General features: G+C 40.4%; 1 protein-coding gene across 1 annotated transcript in view; it reads left to right on the forward strand.

Moving 5' to 3' along the window:
- The window catches only part of ABCA13 (ATP binding cassette subfamily A member 13), a 420,155-nt gene that overhangs the window by 382,116 nt on the left and 21,648 nt on the right, over positions 1-16,391 (forward strand). The window contains 3 exon segments of the mRNA XM_004438384.2: positions 2,855-2,989; positions 5,186-5,289; positions 12,811-12,903. Coding sequence (XP_004438441.2) covers positions 2,855-2,989; positions 5,186-5,289; positions 12,811-12,903 — 332 coding nt within the window.

Genomic DNA, 16,391 nt, shown 5'->3' on the forward strand with positions numbered 1-16,391 from the left:
TTTTCTGGAAGTAGCTAGAAGTTATGACAGGAGGAATGGGGACCAGGAGGAAATAGAGGGAAAGGCATTTGTGCCTTAAATCCTTGGCTCCTTTTTCATACTAACTCTTCATTTTGATTTTTAATCTTACAGGAAACGTTGATGAGGCCATCATGTGTGCTAGTGGAAAAACTGGCTTTAGAATCAAACGGATGTGTATGTGAATCTCTGGGCAATTTGTTTTGGTTCAAATGATATTTATCAAAGTCCTACAATGTGTTGAACACGACGAGGCACTGGGGATATAAAGACGAATGAATCTCAAACTCTTGCCTTAAGTGCAGCATAATTTCTACAACTTTATGGGAGAAAAATACCTAATAAGAGGGAGAGATTCCATTAACTTATGACATTTGGGGTTTAGACAGTATTTTGCCAGCCATAGTTGCTAAGGCATTAGGTTTGCCGTTATTTTGACAAGAGGCCTGAGTGCAGAAAAGACTGCAACAAAATATTTCTTATTTGACCATTTTCAGTTATTTTCTGAAAACATGACATTCAGAAAGCATTAGACTAAACCCATACATTTGTTCCTGTGTTCTGGACTCCTTCCTATGGTTAACCTATAGAGGAATTGCAGGCTGCAACATTTAACCTTTTGTGAAATTGGGAAAACGTGACATATGTTTCCTGGTTTCATAAAAATAAGCAATAATAGTTTGGCAAGTTCACACAAAAGTTTTCTTATCCTTCTGAAGTGCCTTTCTATGGAACTGGTGCTTTTATTATTTTTATTTCTTTTTTCTGTTTATCAGATTTTATTTACATATTGCTAGTCTTTGACTAAGGTGGATGGGAGCAAAATAAAAATTTCTTTCTGATACACATTATATTTTCAATCTTTTTTAGTAATTTTTTGGACCTAAAAATAACCCAAAATGTCATTTTCTCAATGTGTCTCTTTTGGCCCCACAGCTGTTAGTGCTTGCCTCCCAGCAAGTGTGAGCTTCATAACAGAGCCTGCCGTTCTCTTGGCTTCCTCCTTGTTCATGCAGACAGTGCCTCGTCTTCCAGGAAGCCTCCTTCGCCCCCTTCCCTCTCTCCCTTGTGAATGTTCACCCATGGACTGGTCTTATTCTTCTGAAAGACTCTCCCTGAGAAGAACAATGGCCACAGTCTGTCATCTCTCTAATTCTTGCAATGCCAGCCGTTGTGTCTCTTCATCCATCCTCTAGCACTGCCATTAGTACTTTTGGTTGTTCGCTTGTTTGAATCAGTTGTTTTGTTTGAACAATTTTTTATTTATTTCAATACATTTTTGTTTACTTTATATCTTAATTGAAATAATTGGACTGAATGGAGCCATGGAAAAGAATGGTTCATGTAAACCAACTTGGGAAAAACAATGTTATTGTTTCCAACAAGAACAAACTACTGACCTCAAGATGGTGTTTTTTGCCAGATATTAGGAGATTCAGGACTATCTTCATGAATCTTTTGGGCCTTAAAATCTGAATTTCCTTGCCTTATACTACTTGACAACTAAACCAGTCCTTGCAATTCTTAACTCTTTCTTTGTTATTTTGAGGCTGCACAAATAAGGCAATAGAGCAGTTTATGCTGAGAGTTTTTATTGGGAGGCATAAATATTGTCCTAATATTTTTAGAGGTTCTTAGTATTTCGTCATTGTCATTATCACCATTATTGTTATCCAAATTTTGTACATTTATCCAAAAAAGTATATACGTTAGTTTAAAACTATGTTTTATTTATTTAGGATGTGCAATTATTAGTCCCTCTTTATAGTCCTATAGAGTCTTTCCCACTTCTCCTATATTTGAATTAAGATAAAATCTTGAACGGTTTGATTATATGATGAAATCTAAAAACCAAATCTATGTTAATACCTTTATGGTCACAAGAGTTAAATAAAACTGTTCACAAAATTTTTAAATTATGCAGAGTTGGAAACAAAGAAGTTGGTTAATCTTGGCCCCCAGAGGAACCAATCCACACAGCAGACAGACCTGGAAACAGACAAAATATAGCATGGTGCAAATTACAGTGGGGAGTGCCGAGTGGAAGTGTGTATAGACCTACCATACATGGAAGGGGGCAGTTATTTCTGCGGAGGAGAGATGAGGAAATGAGCTGTGCCTCTGAGGGTGTATGAAAAAATGCAATGTTGAAAGGTGGAGGAGGACAAAGAAGCTGTGAACATACCTGAAGTACTTGGGGAGAGTCAGAATGTCCCTGGGGCCGAGGGTGGTGTATTTGGTGATGTGTAGTCACCATCCTCAAGACTTGATAAAACGGTTCCCGGCAGCCACAAATAAGAAACACTTCTCTCGTCTTTCCCCACCTCTGTTTACTTTATAAACCCAACTCTGACTGTGCAGTCTCTGGCAGTGGCTTCTCAGTGGAACGGGGATCTCTCTCTCCTGTGTGAATATTGAAACTCCCTCCTTAATCCTCTGCTCCCTTGAAGTTCCCTCCCTTTCTCTCTCTCCCTCTCCCTCTGTCCCCTCTTTCTCTCTCTCTCGGTGTTATTCCTGTTCAGTTCCTTCTCAGTCTCTATTCTGGCTTACTTGTCTTTCCTCACTTCAGTGTGGATATTCATCTGGGCCCACGCTTGATCACTTCGATGACGCCCAGGCACAGAAAACCTGGCTTAGTCCAGGCAAAACCCCCATCTGTTCATTCTCATTTATCCCTGGCTGGAGAAGGGAGGCGTGTCAGGAGCTGCCCTGGCCTGTGTGTGGGGGGGGACCGTGGGCCAGGGGAGGAAGGAGCAGGGTTCCAGGCTGAGAACCAGGTGTGTGTGGGAACCCTTGGTGAATGGGGGTGCGTTCATGGAGAACTCCTCTCTTCCAGGTTGCTGGGGACTTGGTGAGGCGCTTACACCTGGAAGCCCACGTGGACAAACTCGTGGCTACATACAGTGGGGGAACCAAGCGGAAGCTCTCTACAGCCCTGGCCCTGCTGGGGAAACCTGACCTGCTTTTATTGGTGAGCAGCAGAGGTCTCAGCGATATGCTGATGTCTTCAAATAAGATTCTTTAACCTATCAGAATTGTCTCAGGGAGGAAATTTAAAATTTGCAGTGTTAGTTCTCTGAACTAATAAACTCTTTTGCCCTAAGTCAACATTTCCCAAACAGAATCTAAAATACCACTGGAACTTTACAGTAATCAAATTTTATCTTTTGATAGAGTCACTTTTATTTATCAAATTGAAGATTCAATAAAATTTTAACATTAAAAACAGTATTAAAAGAATATTAGAATTCACCTGTAATCTGAAAACCAATATATTTTTCTAGTATCATATTGCTTTTAAGTCTTTTTCTACCTGCAGATATATGATTGTCATAGCTGTGGTGACACTGTTCATGGTGAATCTTGAGGGTGGGTTTTGGGGTGTAGGATGGATATAGTGGGGAGGGGAGGGTGTCCAGCAAGAGAGTGGAGTGTGTGCAATGGCCTTGAGACAAGGCCATTTGCAATCTGGGAACTACAATTAATTCTGTTTGGCTGGATGAAAGGTTAGTTGGAGGTGGTTATTGTCAAGAAATAGAGCCAATTATCTTGCATATCAAAAATAGCTAAAAGTAATATCCTTCAAACAATCAATGAAAGTCACTGTTTGAGTGCCATAGACTGGATTCTAATCCCTAGAGTGCATCCAGGGCATCACACTTGTGGAAAGTCTGAGGAGCATCGAAAAGCGTGGGAAACAGAATAAATTTTTCCTTCATTTTTCTTTTCTTGTTCGTTAAATGGAAACAGAATTTCAGTGGGGGAATTAGAGGGGATTCAGAAGGCCCGCACTGGAAGATGGCCCTATCATTATGGGTTGTCTTCTGGAATCTGACCTGAATTTCCCTTTTACTTGCTCTAGGTTTGCTTTTTGGCAAGTTCCAAAATCAAGGACTATTGCACAATTCCGTATTCTGAAATCTAATAACAAAAACTAACAGCTGCACAATTCTGCAGTTTACAAACTACATTTTCCTTACAAGAGGAGGGGGGCTTGCATTGAAGGGTTCACAAAACATGGCTGTTTGTCACCATTAGCAGAGTTTCCCCATGCTCAGCCTCACCTGGCACATCTCATCAGTTGGGATGGGGGCCTCTGCCCTGGAGCATGTCCCCAGCTCCCCACAACCCCTCACCTTCTTTTATGCATTCTGGCTCTCAGCTGCTTTGGTAGCCCGGGACTCAGGCATAGCGCTCAAGGTGGGGACTCAGTCAACTGCCGGGGTTCAGATTCCACTTCTGCAAGTCCCCATGTGCAGGCTTGCACATTCTATACGTGTTTCCTCCTCATCTGAAAATGCTCCTGATTATAGTGTCTGTCTATTGAAGTTGTTGAAAGCAATCCATGAAATAATACACATTAAGTGTGTGGCCCCTAATAAGCTTTAGTGGCTTTGATGATGGTGAGTGTTTAGGGCATCTTGTTAAAGATGTGCGTTGGGGACCTTTAGAGTTCTCCCCTGAGAGAAGACAGGTGGCTCTCACAGCTGACACCAATGTGGGGATTGGAAAAACTTAGAATTACACATCCAACTCTTTCACCAAGCAGTGCATGCTCACATCTTCTATTTACTTATTTTTATCACTATACACATACATCACTTGATTTGCGGGAAACACCAGGTGTTTGTTTTCCTGTTCAGTGTCATTTTTTATCCACTTCTCTTCTGTTTCTTTGGGGAAGTAGATGACCCAAAGCTCTTAAGAAAAATGTGTTTAGTTCTCTCTGACTATGAAAAGCACAGAAATGCATCATACAGTCTAGATACATTTCTCTCAGAAGTGGCTCAAGTAAGAAGTGCTTAGGTGTTTATTGAAGGAGAAAGCTTCAGGTTCCAAGAAATTTTACTTTACTTGATGCTGCTAAATGAATGCAGCCTTTTTCTGCTATCATATGTCTTCCTAGGGTATAGCATTTTGAAATTTTATAGAGGTTGAGGGTGCATTTTGAAAACATCGGCCCGCCTAACCGGATCCCCAAGGGGAGCTTAGCTGATGTGAAGATTTGCTCTGACTTTGTTGAGTGCAGTGCAGGGCTGCCACAGAGAGCTGCCTACCAGAGCCAGAGCTGGGATCTCCTCTTGTCTGGGGCCTGGCCTCACATGGCAATATGTGTATTGCAACGTGCATTCTCCGGACGCCCATACCGTGTGTTTCTCTCCTTCAGGACGAGCCCAGCTCTGGGATGGATCCCTGCTCTAAGCGGTACCTGTGGAAAACAATAATGAAGGCGGTTCGGGAAGGCTGTGCTGCGGTGCTGACCTCCCACAGGTGAGCTACGCCCCTCTTGTGGCCGTGCCCGGAGCCACCTGAGGAGAGTCAAGAGTGGTAGAGCCTCCAGGCCCAGGCACAGTGTCACCCGTGTGGTCCTTCATCTCTGCAGCCACACTATGATGGTGATGTAATTAGCCATCGCTATTGTATAGATTAGGACACTGAAGCAGAGAGAGGTGAAGTCAGGTAACCAAGGCTGCACAGCCAGCGGATGGTGGAGCTTGAATCTGACCACACCCTTGCCTGTCTGTTGTTACTGTAGAGCTAGACCCCCTCCTCAGGTCTTCCTGAAGCCATGTTTCAGCTCCTTTCTGTCAAGGGCCTATTGTCCCAGCAGGAGAGTTAGCTGAAATGAAAACTTAATGGGTTTCTGAATTTCGTCTCATATTTTCTTCCCCACAGAAGTGATCTTGTAATTAGATTTCAAAATCATTGGCCTGTTTTTAACTTTATGCTGTACCATTCTAGGCCACACAGCAGTGTGAATATTAGATTTCATAAGACCCACTCATGGAGAGTGAGCAATGTGATTTGGCTAATAAAAATTCTGAGATATAATGGAGATCAGGCTTTAAAGTTTAGACTTGTTTTCTTCCTATGGGTTAGTAAAATATGCGTTGAGTTAAATGTCAAGAACTGTGAAGGATCTGGGATTCTACCTTACTTTTTACCTGCCAGTTTCGTGGATACTGGCAGAAGACACGAGACTCCTGGCTCAGAGATGAAAGACTTTATTACTCACAGCAAGAGCTGTAGCCAGAGTGTCAGCAAGCCGCATTGGTTCCCTGAGCCCCAGTTCCCACAGGGGTGATGTGGGCAGGCACAGATGGATACCCAGGACCAAACCTGGGACCCATCTCTTTATAGCAACTGATAAGCAAGCCAGCTCTGTGTTGGGGAGATGTCACCTCATCCTTCTGGGGTGCTCACTGACAAGACAACTTTGAGAAATACCCCAGGTAAAGAACATCCAGAGCCTTGCAGTCTGGGGATTCCTACAAAGACATATAGGAATCCAAGGGACCCCTTGAGGAGTGTCTCCCAGTGGTTAGTGAATTATTAAGTCTGTGCTAGAGTGAGTTGCCCACTCCTTGTTGCTATGAGTTAAATTATAAAGCTAGCATATCATTTGAAATGGGAGATCTCTGGGGGCTAATGCTATAGCATTATCAGTTTATGTACAAATATTATTGGATGCTGTGAATCCACATGCAGAACCTTGTCACACTTAAATCTTAGATCCAGGTCCTATAATAAGTGTTGGTGGCTCCCCTGAAGGTCCATGCAAAGCCACCCTATAGGGAAAGATTGATATTATTCACATGCATTGCTTCATGCCAAAGTAGACTTTTCTTGACAATCTTTTCTCTCTGTGCTCTTTTTTTTAAATCCTTATTCTCATTCACTGATGGATTGCCTATTGCCCAACATTCCTGAATTTTCACTGCCAGACTAAATGCTGCCATTTTTTAAAACAGTTTCTTTGAGGTATAATTTACATACCATATAATTTACTCACTTTAAGTGTACCCTTCTTTGATTTTTTTAGTAAAATTGTAGACCTGTGCAACTGTCACCCTAATCCAGTTTAGGACATTTCCATTACCTTCAAAATTTTCTCATGCTTGTTTTCAGTTAATCCCCATTCAAATCCCCAGACTTTGTCTCTATAAACTTGTCTTTTCTGGATATTTCATATAAATGGAATCATGTAATGTGCAGTCTTTTGTATCTGACTGCTTTCATTTGTAATGTTTTTGAGGTTCATCCATGTTGTAGTGTATATATTTATTGTGCTTGTTTTCACTGTGGAATGATATTCCATTGTGGATCTATACCACATTTTGTTTATCCATGCACCAGTTGATGGCCCTTTGGATTTGTTCAGTGTGTGGCTGTTATCTATAATGTGCTATGAATAGTCGTATAAATGTCTTTGTATGGATATATGTTTTTATTTCTCTTGGCTAGATTGTTAGGGGTCAAATTGCTGGTTGTATGGTAAGTTTGTGTTTAACACTTTAAGAAACTGCAGGTTGTTTTCCAAAGTGGCTATATCATTTTAAATTCCCAGGAACAATGATGAAGTTTCTAGTTTCTCCACACCCTTGTCAACACTGTCTGTCCTTATTATTTTAGCCATCTCAGTGAAGTGTGGTTTTAATTCACATTTTCCTAATGAATATGTCATTTCTCTGTCTTCTCCCCTACTTTGTTTCTTATAGGATCTCAGCCATTAATAATTCTAATGCTCTCTTGTACATGAGGGGTCATTTTTGTCTTGCTTCTCTCAAGATTTCTCTGGCTTTCAACAGTTTCACTTTGATGTGTCTAGATGTTATGTCTCTTTTTATTTATCCTACCTGGGATTCATTGTGCTTCTTGAATGTGTAGATTAATGTTTTTCAATAAATGTGCGGACATTTTGGCCATTATTTATTCAAATATTTTTTCTGGCTCTTTCCATCTCTCCTTTTCTTTGTCCATACACTGGTCCTTTCAATGTGTGTATATTGGAACTCTTGATGGTGTTCCACAGATCTGTGAGTTTCGGTCCATTTCTTTTCAATCTTATTTTTTTTTGTTCTCAGATTGATGTACCTTCAAGTTCACTGACTCTTTGTTCTACCATCTCAAATCTGCTGTTGGCTCCTGTAGTCAAGTTTTCATTTCATTTATTGTACTATTCAACTAAAAGATTTCCGTTTGGGTCTTTTTTATATGATTTCCATCTTCTTGTGAATCTCTATTTGTTGAATGTTATTGTCATACTTTAGTTCTTTAAACATGGTTTCCTTTAGTTCTTTGAACGTATTTATAGTGGCTTCATTGGAGATTTTTTTCTTCTAAATCCAGCATCTAGGGACACTTAGAAACAGTTTCTATTGACTGCTTTTTCCCCTGAGTATGGCTCACACTTTCTTGGGATTTTTTTTTTTGGATGTCTTGTAATTTTTTTGTTGAAAACTGGACATTTTAGATAATACATTGTAGCATCTCTGGGTTCTGATTCCTCTACCTCTCCCAGGGTTATTGTTGTTGCCAGTTTGTTTGTTCCTCTTGTGTGTGTGTTTGTTGGTGTTTCTTTGCCTGGAATAAATCTGTGAAAACACCTTCCTCTGCGGGGAGTAGCTCCTGCTGCCTCTGCTCAGTTTGTTTTTAAATTTTGTTTTCATTTTTTCAAGCCTGGATTCCTAGGAGTCACCCCTATCTTGCACAGGCTAATTGCCAGCCAGTGCCTGGGCAGAGACTGTGCTTGCTCACCTCAAACCGACAAAATTTCTGTCCTCTGCCAGTGTATCTGTATGTGGACAAGGAAGAACATTCCAAGTTCAGGCCATGTTCTCATTGGCCCAGTTTGCTTTCTCTTGGGTTCTTCTAGTCTCTGGAATGTGCGTGTGGATAGCCTGTGGGTTGATATGGAGTGTGTAGCTGGCTTGGGCCTCTCTGGCCTCTACTGCACGTACATGTCAGCCTTACTGGGCTATATGCATGCTGCAACCACACAGTGCCAGTCTGGGGAGCCCACCTCAGGTCAGATGCTGGAGCGGTTGGCTGCTCCTGTTTGCTTGGCTCTGAGAGAGACACGTATACCAGCAATGTTACTGGGAATGGGTGTTGCCCAATGGTCCAAATTGGTGCATCCCCTTCAGTGGTGGCAGAGAAGCTGCTGATCCTCATGGTCTGCCTACCTTGCTGGTAGCTTCATGTTGCTGGCTAGAATGCCACAGATTACCACCCCTCTTACCCTAAATTTAGCAGTTTGCCGACTATAAGTGTTTCTCAGATTATTGTATGCATTTGATCAATTTCTGGAATTCTAAAATGGTTATTTTTGTTCATTTTGTCCAGTTTTATAGTTGTTTTTTTGGGGAAAGGATTTGCCAGTTCTTCACTTGGCTATAGCCAGAAGTCCTGCCCTTGCCTTTTTGTTGTCTTTGTTCTGTTTCTCTTCAGAAAATACAATTTTACATTAGGAATGGATTAAATTTGACAAATCTTTTACTTTATAATAATATACATATGTTCTTGCTTAAAATGATCCTTTTACTCTGCCAGTTCCAGAAACTCTCTGCATTCCTGTATTCAGTTTGCTAGCATTTGTTAGGTCCTCACATCATGTGTAGGTTCTAAGAGTGGATAAACTTGTGTCACATTAAAAATTCCTTTTAATTTTCATATAACATATAATTATTGCAGACAGTTCTCAGACCACATATCACTGTAATTTCTCTTTTATGTCCTCCTGTTCCTTTGGTTTCACATTAACGATGCATCTTCATTTCCATAAATCTGTCCATATTCATGCAATACTAAGATCTAAATGATTCACTATTAATGATTACTAGGGCAGCCTGTGATTGATTTTGTGATTCTAAAACAGCAGCCGTCAGCTGAGAAGAAATCTCGAAATTTCACAGTTCCCTCTTAACTTCAAGTTCATCTCTCCCTTCCTCTCCTTATTCTTTACCCTAGAGGATCATGGTGAAAGCATGGGGCAGGAAACTGAGGGTAAGAACACTATATCCCGCTGTACTCATTAGGAGAAATTAAAATTAGTCCAACCAAGAAGGACTGTGACTGCTTCTTCCTCACCTACCAAACACTGATCCATGAGCTCCAACATAAGTCCTTAAATATCTGCATCACCTGACATAGTTCTGTTCTAGTTAGCTTAAGCACCCAAAGGAAGTATGGTGTTCATTTTTTGAGTAAATGGTCAGGGATTACTTTCATTTTTACAGAGCTCCTGGCTTTGTATATTCTTCTTGGTGCTGAAGATCATCAGAATCTTGCAGCCTGTATCCTCTAGGCTGAGATTTTGTGGTATCCCACGTGTTTGGAACATATTTGTTTGATAGCTAATGACTATTCAGTTGGAACTACCAAGTCATTACTCTGAGGCCTTAATTAATATCAGTTATTTTTTGGATCTCAACTCATCTGAACTATGTTTAAGGATGTAATATAGATGTGACTGCATATTCTACCACTTTAATTAGAGTATCTACCATGCACTCATAAAAATGATAATAAGATTGTTTCAGATTAAAAGTAATTAAAGAAACATAAAGACGTGTTTTCCCAGAAAAATATATAAAGCATATTTTGAATGTTTATACTGTGTATTCCTTAGACTTCATGTTAAGTTTCTGTAACAAAGACCCCAAATTGCAGTGGCTCAGACCAGAGGTATTCTTCTCTCCCACATTAAGAATTCATGTTGGTGGGCTATGCTATAGCCCAAGGTCTTCCAAGGACCCGGGTCTTTTCCAAAATGTTGCTTATTCATCTGTGAGTTTGTCCTCATCTTCATGGTTGAAGTTGACTCATTAGCTCTGTGTCCCCATCCCAGCTCATGCGTGGAAAGTGGAAAGAAACAAAATCCAGGGCAAGAGGCTTGCCTTATTTCGACATGACCCAGAAATTGTATTTCACATCGACCTGATTTGTTGCAGGTCCACCTCTAGCTGCATGGAAGGCTGACAAATGTAATCTTGGTCTGAACATACACTGACCCAATGAGCAGACTGCTTTAGGTCCACTCCTCAGTAGTAAAAATAATATCTGCTTCCTATAGATAGTTTGGATAATACAACATGATGAAAGAATGAAAGAAATTCCACCATTAATTTTACTTTTTGGACATTGATAGTCGCACATTTTTTGTGTGTTTTTTTTCACATACATGTGCAATTTTCCTAATATGCATTGTCATTTTACCATTGCTATATGATTACCTTTGCCCCATGTACTTAATTGACTTTAGAAAATCTCATTTTAATGGCTAACGCATGGATGCACTCTCATTTATATGAGTATTATATTATCCTACTGTGAAACCTGTTTCTAGATTTTTACTATTATAAATAAGTTGTTATATGTACTCATATTCTCTGTGTTTCCTAAAGTAAGTTCCTACAAAAGGGATTATTGCCAAATTGGTTTTCAGAAAGTTATGCCAATTATTTACTCCCACCAGCAGTGCATGAGATGACCTATTTAGAATTATTGAGAGAATGTCTTTAACTTTTTGGGTATTTTTTTGATCCGAGAATACATTGTTTTTATTTGCACTGGAGAGGGAAAAAATAGTGTTTTCCTCTGCAACATACAAAAGCCACATGACAAGTGCCTTTCTAGCTAGAAAATAGTTTTAAGATCACTTATTTGATGGTTAAGTGTATAATTTGTTGGTATGTTTATTACCCACAAACAGTTTTTTGAATAGTCTCTGTATGTTATTTGTTTTTCTTCGTCTTTTGGGTTTTTATTGTTTTGCTTTTACACTAACGTAGATGAGTTCTTTGTAGTGAGTATATCAACACTCACCATTGTGTTTGTTGCAATTTTTTAATGTTAGTTTGCTGTGTTTTGGAACACTTATTAGGAGTTTGTAGTTTTGCATTATCAAGTGTATCAAACGTTCCTTTCATAGTGTTTTTCATTTCTGTTATGCCTAGAAAGAATGTTCCCGTCCTCTGATCACTTATGATTTAAGATATTAGTGTCTCCTTCTGCACTGTCTTATCTTGTTCCAATGATCTGCCTTGTAATTCCTTAGCATGCTGCCTCATTTTAAATATTTGAGCTGTACAACAAATGTTAATATTTTCTGAGGAAGTCTTCTCATTACTCTTCTTGTTCAATGTTTTTCTACGTCTCATTAAGTAATTTTAAAGATACACTTGATAATTATTTTCAGTTTTTCTCATGGAGAGTGATAAACTTCAAATTTTGCTTGACATTATACTATATCTTCATTATAATTTATATTATATTTTTATATAATTATAATAATACAGTTATAAATTATAAATCTTTATAACATTTTATATCAAAATAATAAATTATATTACCAACTAAATTGTAATTACAAATTACAATATTAATTATTATATTTTACTTTATATTAAATTATATACTATATTAAAATATAACATTTATATTTTTTATATAATTCATTTACTTATTACATTTCATATTTATACTCATGTTATATTATCATATTTACATTTACACTTACATGTACTAATGTTATTTTATATTACAATAATTTTTATATTACATTAATTTTCATATTATAATTTCCCATTTTTTAAATATCCATTATTTTCCTTTTTTGACCCATCTTTCCATGGATTCAAGATTTCTTTTAGATCCATTAGTAAATCTTGTTTCTTTTCATAAAAGTTTCACATTTTTTGTGAAGATCTTTCTTATCTATTTTGTATTTTCATACTATTGCTAAAATATTCTTTCCTATATATTTTATAACTGTTATTCCTGATATGTATATGGAAATGCTACTAATGCTTTTTTTTAATTGTGTAATTGGCTACCTATTTAAAATCTTGTTCATTTAAAAGTGCTTTTTTGGGTTTCATGAGGTTTCTATATAGAAAATGAGCTGATTTTCAGTAATGATCTTTTTGTCTACTTGTTAATTTTATTGTTTGATTCAAGCCTGGCACCTTGGACACGGCTCCTCATGTGTTTCTTGTGTTCTTCTCCCAGCATGGAGGAGTGTGAGGCTCTTTGCACAAGACTTGCTATAATGGTCAACGGTAGCTTCAGGTGCCTTGGCTCTCCTCAGCACCTTAAGAATAGGTACGTTGCATTCTCTTCTCATTTAAATGTTTGCTGTCAATCAATGGCATGATGCAGTTGTAACTGGAAATGCTTTGGAAACAGCGTGGTCCAGTTGCCTCATGGCACAGGGAAGGAGATGAAGTCCTGAGCAGGGAAGGCGTGTGTGTGTGGTATCAGAGCTAGTGCGCTCTCCCACACACAGAGCCCAGCATTTTCCCAACAACGTTTTACTGTCTCCTTCCCACAGGACGTATACTCCCATTGTAGGGACACGGGAGGGTTGAGAATACATTACAGAGTCAAGATGAAGAAAGGACAAAAAATACCCTTGTTAAAGCAAAATACCTTATGAAAAGGTGGTACCAATGTGTGCCTCATCCAGAGTGCATCAGGGTGCCTGTGTCACTATACAGAATGCTGTACTTTTAAAAAGATCTCCATTAATTAAGAGAGTAAAAGAGAGGTGTTGCGGTTGCTTTTCATTTTGACTAATGAAGACTAAAGACTTTTGTGAGCACATTAATCCCTTTGATTTCTTCCTGGTTAATTGTCTTTTCAGGTCTTTTTTCCATTTACCTTATAGAATCTTAATGATTTTGCTATCAACTTCTATGAGCATTTTTATGTCCCAGTATAACTTGTTTTTAAATTCAGTGTTGCCTAAGCTATTTTTAAAATTTTAATCTCCTTTTAACTTGTTGTTTAATCTGTCATTTTTGATATAGAACAATTTATTAATATATGTTGATTAGTCTCTTTTCATTTTTATTTATTCAGTGTTTTTAATGTTAGAATTCACAAGCAGAGATTTGTTAAATAGTCATATACGTTAGGCTGAAATAGTTTTATTTTATGGAGAAAATAGCTATTGAATGCTTGGATTCAGAAGCCATATTGGGGAGTGAACGTCAGTCTTGCAGTGGCTCAGAGTCGGGCTCTGCTGGGACGGTCACCTCATTGCTGCTTGCTGCGCAGGTCAATCACTTGTCAGACAGACCTACTGGAAACTGTTGTCAGTGTGTACTCTGCTCACTGTTAATAAGGATCATCAAAGGAAAAATAATATTTCACACTCCCTAACCTTTATGAATGCTTACATAAAGTGTTATAGCCCATGCCTGATTGTTGGGTGATTTATGTCTGAGTTTATCTGCTTGCCTTTCACGAGGTTTACTAAAGGAGGCTAGAAGAGCCAGCAGGACGAAGCACATAGGAAGAGCTATCCTCTAACTGGTATGATCCGTGTGCTGAACAGTTTCGCTCGCTTCTGAGTTCTAGTTCTGATAGTGTGTAATAAGGTGAGGATGGATTCTTAGTGAACAGGATGTATAGAATGATATTAAGCAAGAAATGGCTTATGGGTTATTCACTGAAACAATGGACTTAATACATTAAAAAAATAATTTGTAAAGTTGGTATTTTCCTATAAGAAATAACCTGGATACATTTCCGTAATATTGAGATAAAGAATAAAGGATTCATCATGAAATGGAATCGTGGGCGTCCAAATGCGGGAGTCATCAGCATTGGTGTCTGTTTCCCTCCCTGTGACATGGTGGCCTTGACATGGAGAGAGAAATGGCAGTGGCCTCCTTCCTCCTCCTTTCCGTGCCTTTCTTTCATTGAACATTCTCCGTGTGCCGACAGTCCTTAAGCACTCTTGTTGGGGGCTTGGAGACACACCTGAGACGTACTCTTGGGCTTCCAGCCTTATCTCTAACTTAGTGAGAGATCTTGTACAAGGGCAGATTTCCTCCCAGGTGTCTGACGGCATCGCCACATGATGTGACCTTGAGTGGTGACTCTAGAAGTCCAATTTGGACCCTTTTCATGGTGGGCCCCTAGTGCTGTGTGCTGAGGCACTGCTGGGCTCTCGCAGTGGGGAACACTCAGCAGAGACGGAGGCCTGGTCTGGCTGCTCCTGCCGGCTGATCATGAGACTGCTCTGTCTCAGTCTCCCCAGCTGTAGGATGGTCATTGTGACGACTAAATGAGTGTGAGAGCACTTAGAAGAGGGCCTCGCTCAGACCATGGTTTAATGTTTGCTGCCATTATTATTGTGCGCAATTTGAGTAGAAGTGACTTTTCGTCCCAGTGTACTACCTGCGCTTTTCAGGATCAAGGAGAGCAAGGAGTGAGCTGGGTCAGTGAGGAGCTTCTACAGTGGTTTTTGTGAGAGAGAATAAAAGCCAGAACTAAACCAGTGGAAGGAAGTATTAATCAGCAGTGAGTCTGAACAACATTATGCTGAGAGCATCAGGAAAGGTAGCAGCCGAGGAGATGTGTGGAACGGAGAATAAGAGGAGTCAAAGATGATCTTGTGACTTGGGACTGAGAAAATTTGAAAAGAGTGAGGAGAGCATGAGGAAGGGAGAGCAGGGGATGAGGGGGGGATGTGGGAAGACAGTCTGAGGAGACAACTCAGGAGAAAGCCAGGATTTGGAAGAGATGGTCCTGAGTTTGCATTAGGACTTGAGTTGAAGGGTTTCCCTGTGGAGATGCAGAAGGTGGGTGGGAAGGGTCCTGGCCTGGCTTGGGAGATGTCTGCCTCAAGGGGGGAGCTGATGCCAGGAGTTGCAGTAGCCCCACAGAGGTGAGACCTAGAGAGCCAAGTGGAAGGCAGGAATGGTTCCTGAGGACCCACAAGGGGCAGGTGCAGCAAGAGCCCAGAGTAAGAGACAGAGGAGGGCAAGAGCCAGGAGAGAGTGAGGGTTTAGCCACCATTTACCTTCTAAATCCCATTGTTGATCTTGACCTTGTCAGCAACTAGAACCCACACAGTTCAGTGTAATTCCTGCAAATTCCGCTGTGGCAGTGGCTGAGAGCCTCAGCAGACACCAAGGCCCGCGCCTGCATGACAGCTCACTGTGCATAGCACTCATTGTCCAGGGTGGGCCGAGAGCGATGTAAGGATGAGAAAAATCAAGAGCCACGCAAGGATAAAGAGAAGGAAAGAATGTGGGTGAGATGTAGGTAGAGAGAAATAAAAGGAAAAAAGAAATGGAAGGAGAACACAGTGCAACTCTGCCCAAACCGTGTCCTCCGTGTCCCCATCCTCTGGGACAGGTACAGCCCTGGAGAAATACTCAGGTGACAAATGGCGCCTCCTCCACACCCCAGATCCATCGCCCCTGAGTCTGGGGAGCAAGACCAGGTCCAGGTCCACCCCTCTTCCTCCGATCTGCTGGTGGCACTGCCTCTCCTTACCACCCTCTGTGGTGGTTTCAGTCGTCCCCCCTACACACAGTGCCCAGACACTGCTGCCCTGATTCTTTTCCCTCCTCCTGCACTTTTGCCTTCCTTTCCTGGGCCCTAAGCACAGCCCACACATCCTCCCACATCAGAGGAGTTTCCTCCAAAGGACACCAAGTGTCATTCCCCTGCTCCGTTCAGAGCATCAACCCTGACAGCCTGCTGCATGCCCAGACTGCCTCCTCCCTCACCCACTGCTTTAAAATGTAGTGTATTAATGGAAAATGTGAGGCATAGTAAGGCTGACAGATCAG

Source organism: Ceratotherium simum, chromosome 1, assembly GCF_057802395.1.
Source record: "Ceratotherium simum simum isolate JZ-2026a chromosome 1, ASM5780239v1, whole genome shotgun sequence".
Classification (NCBI taxonomy): domain Eukaryota; kingdom Metazoa; phylum Chordata; class Mammalia; order Perissodactyla; family Rhinocerotidae; genus Ceratotherium; species Ceratotherium simum.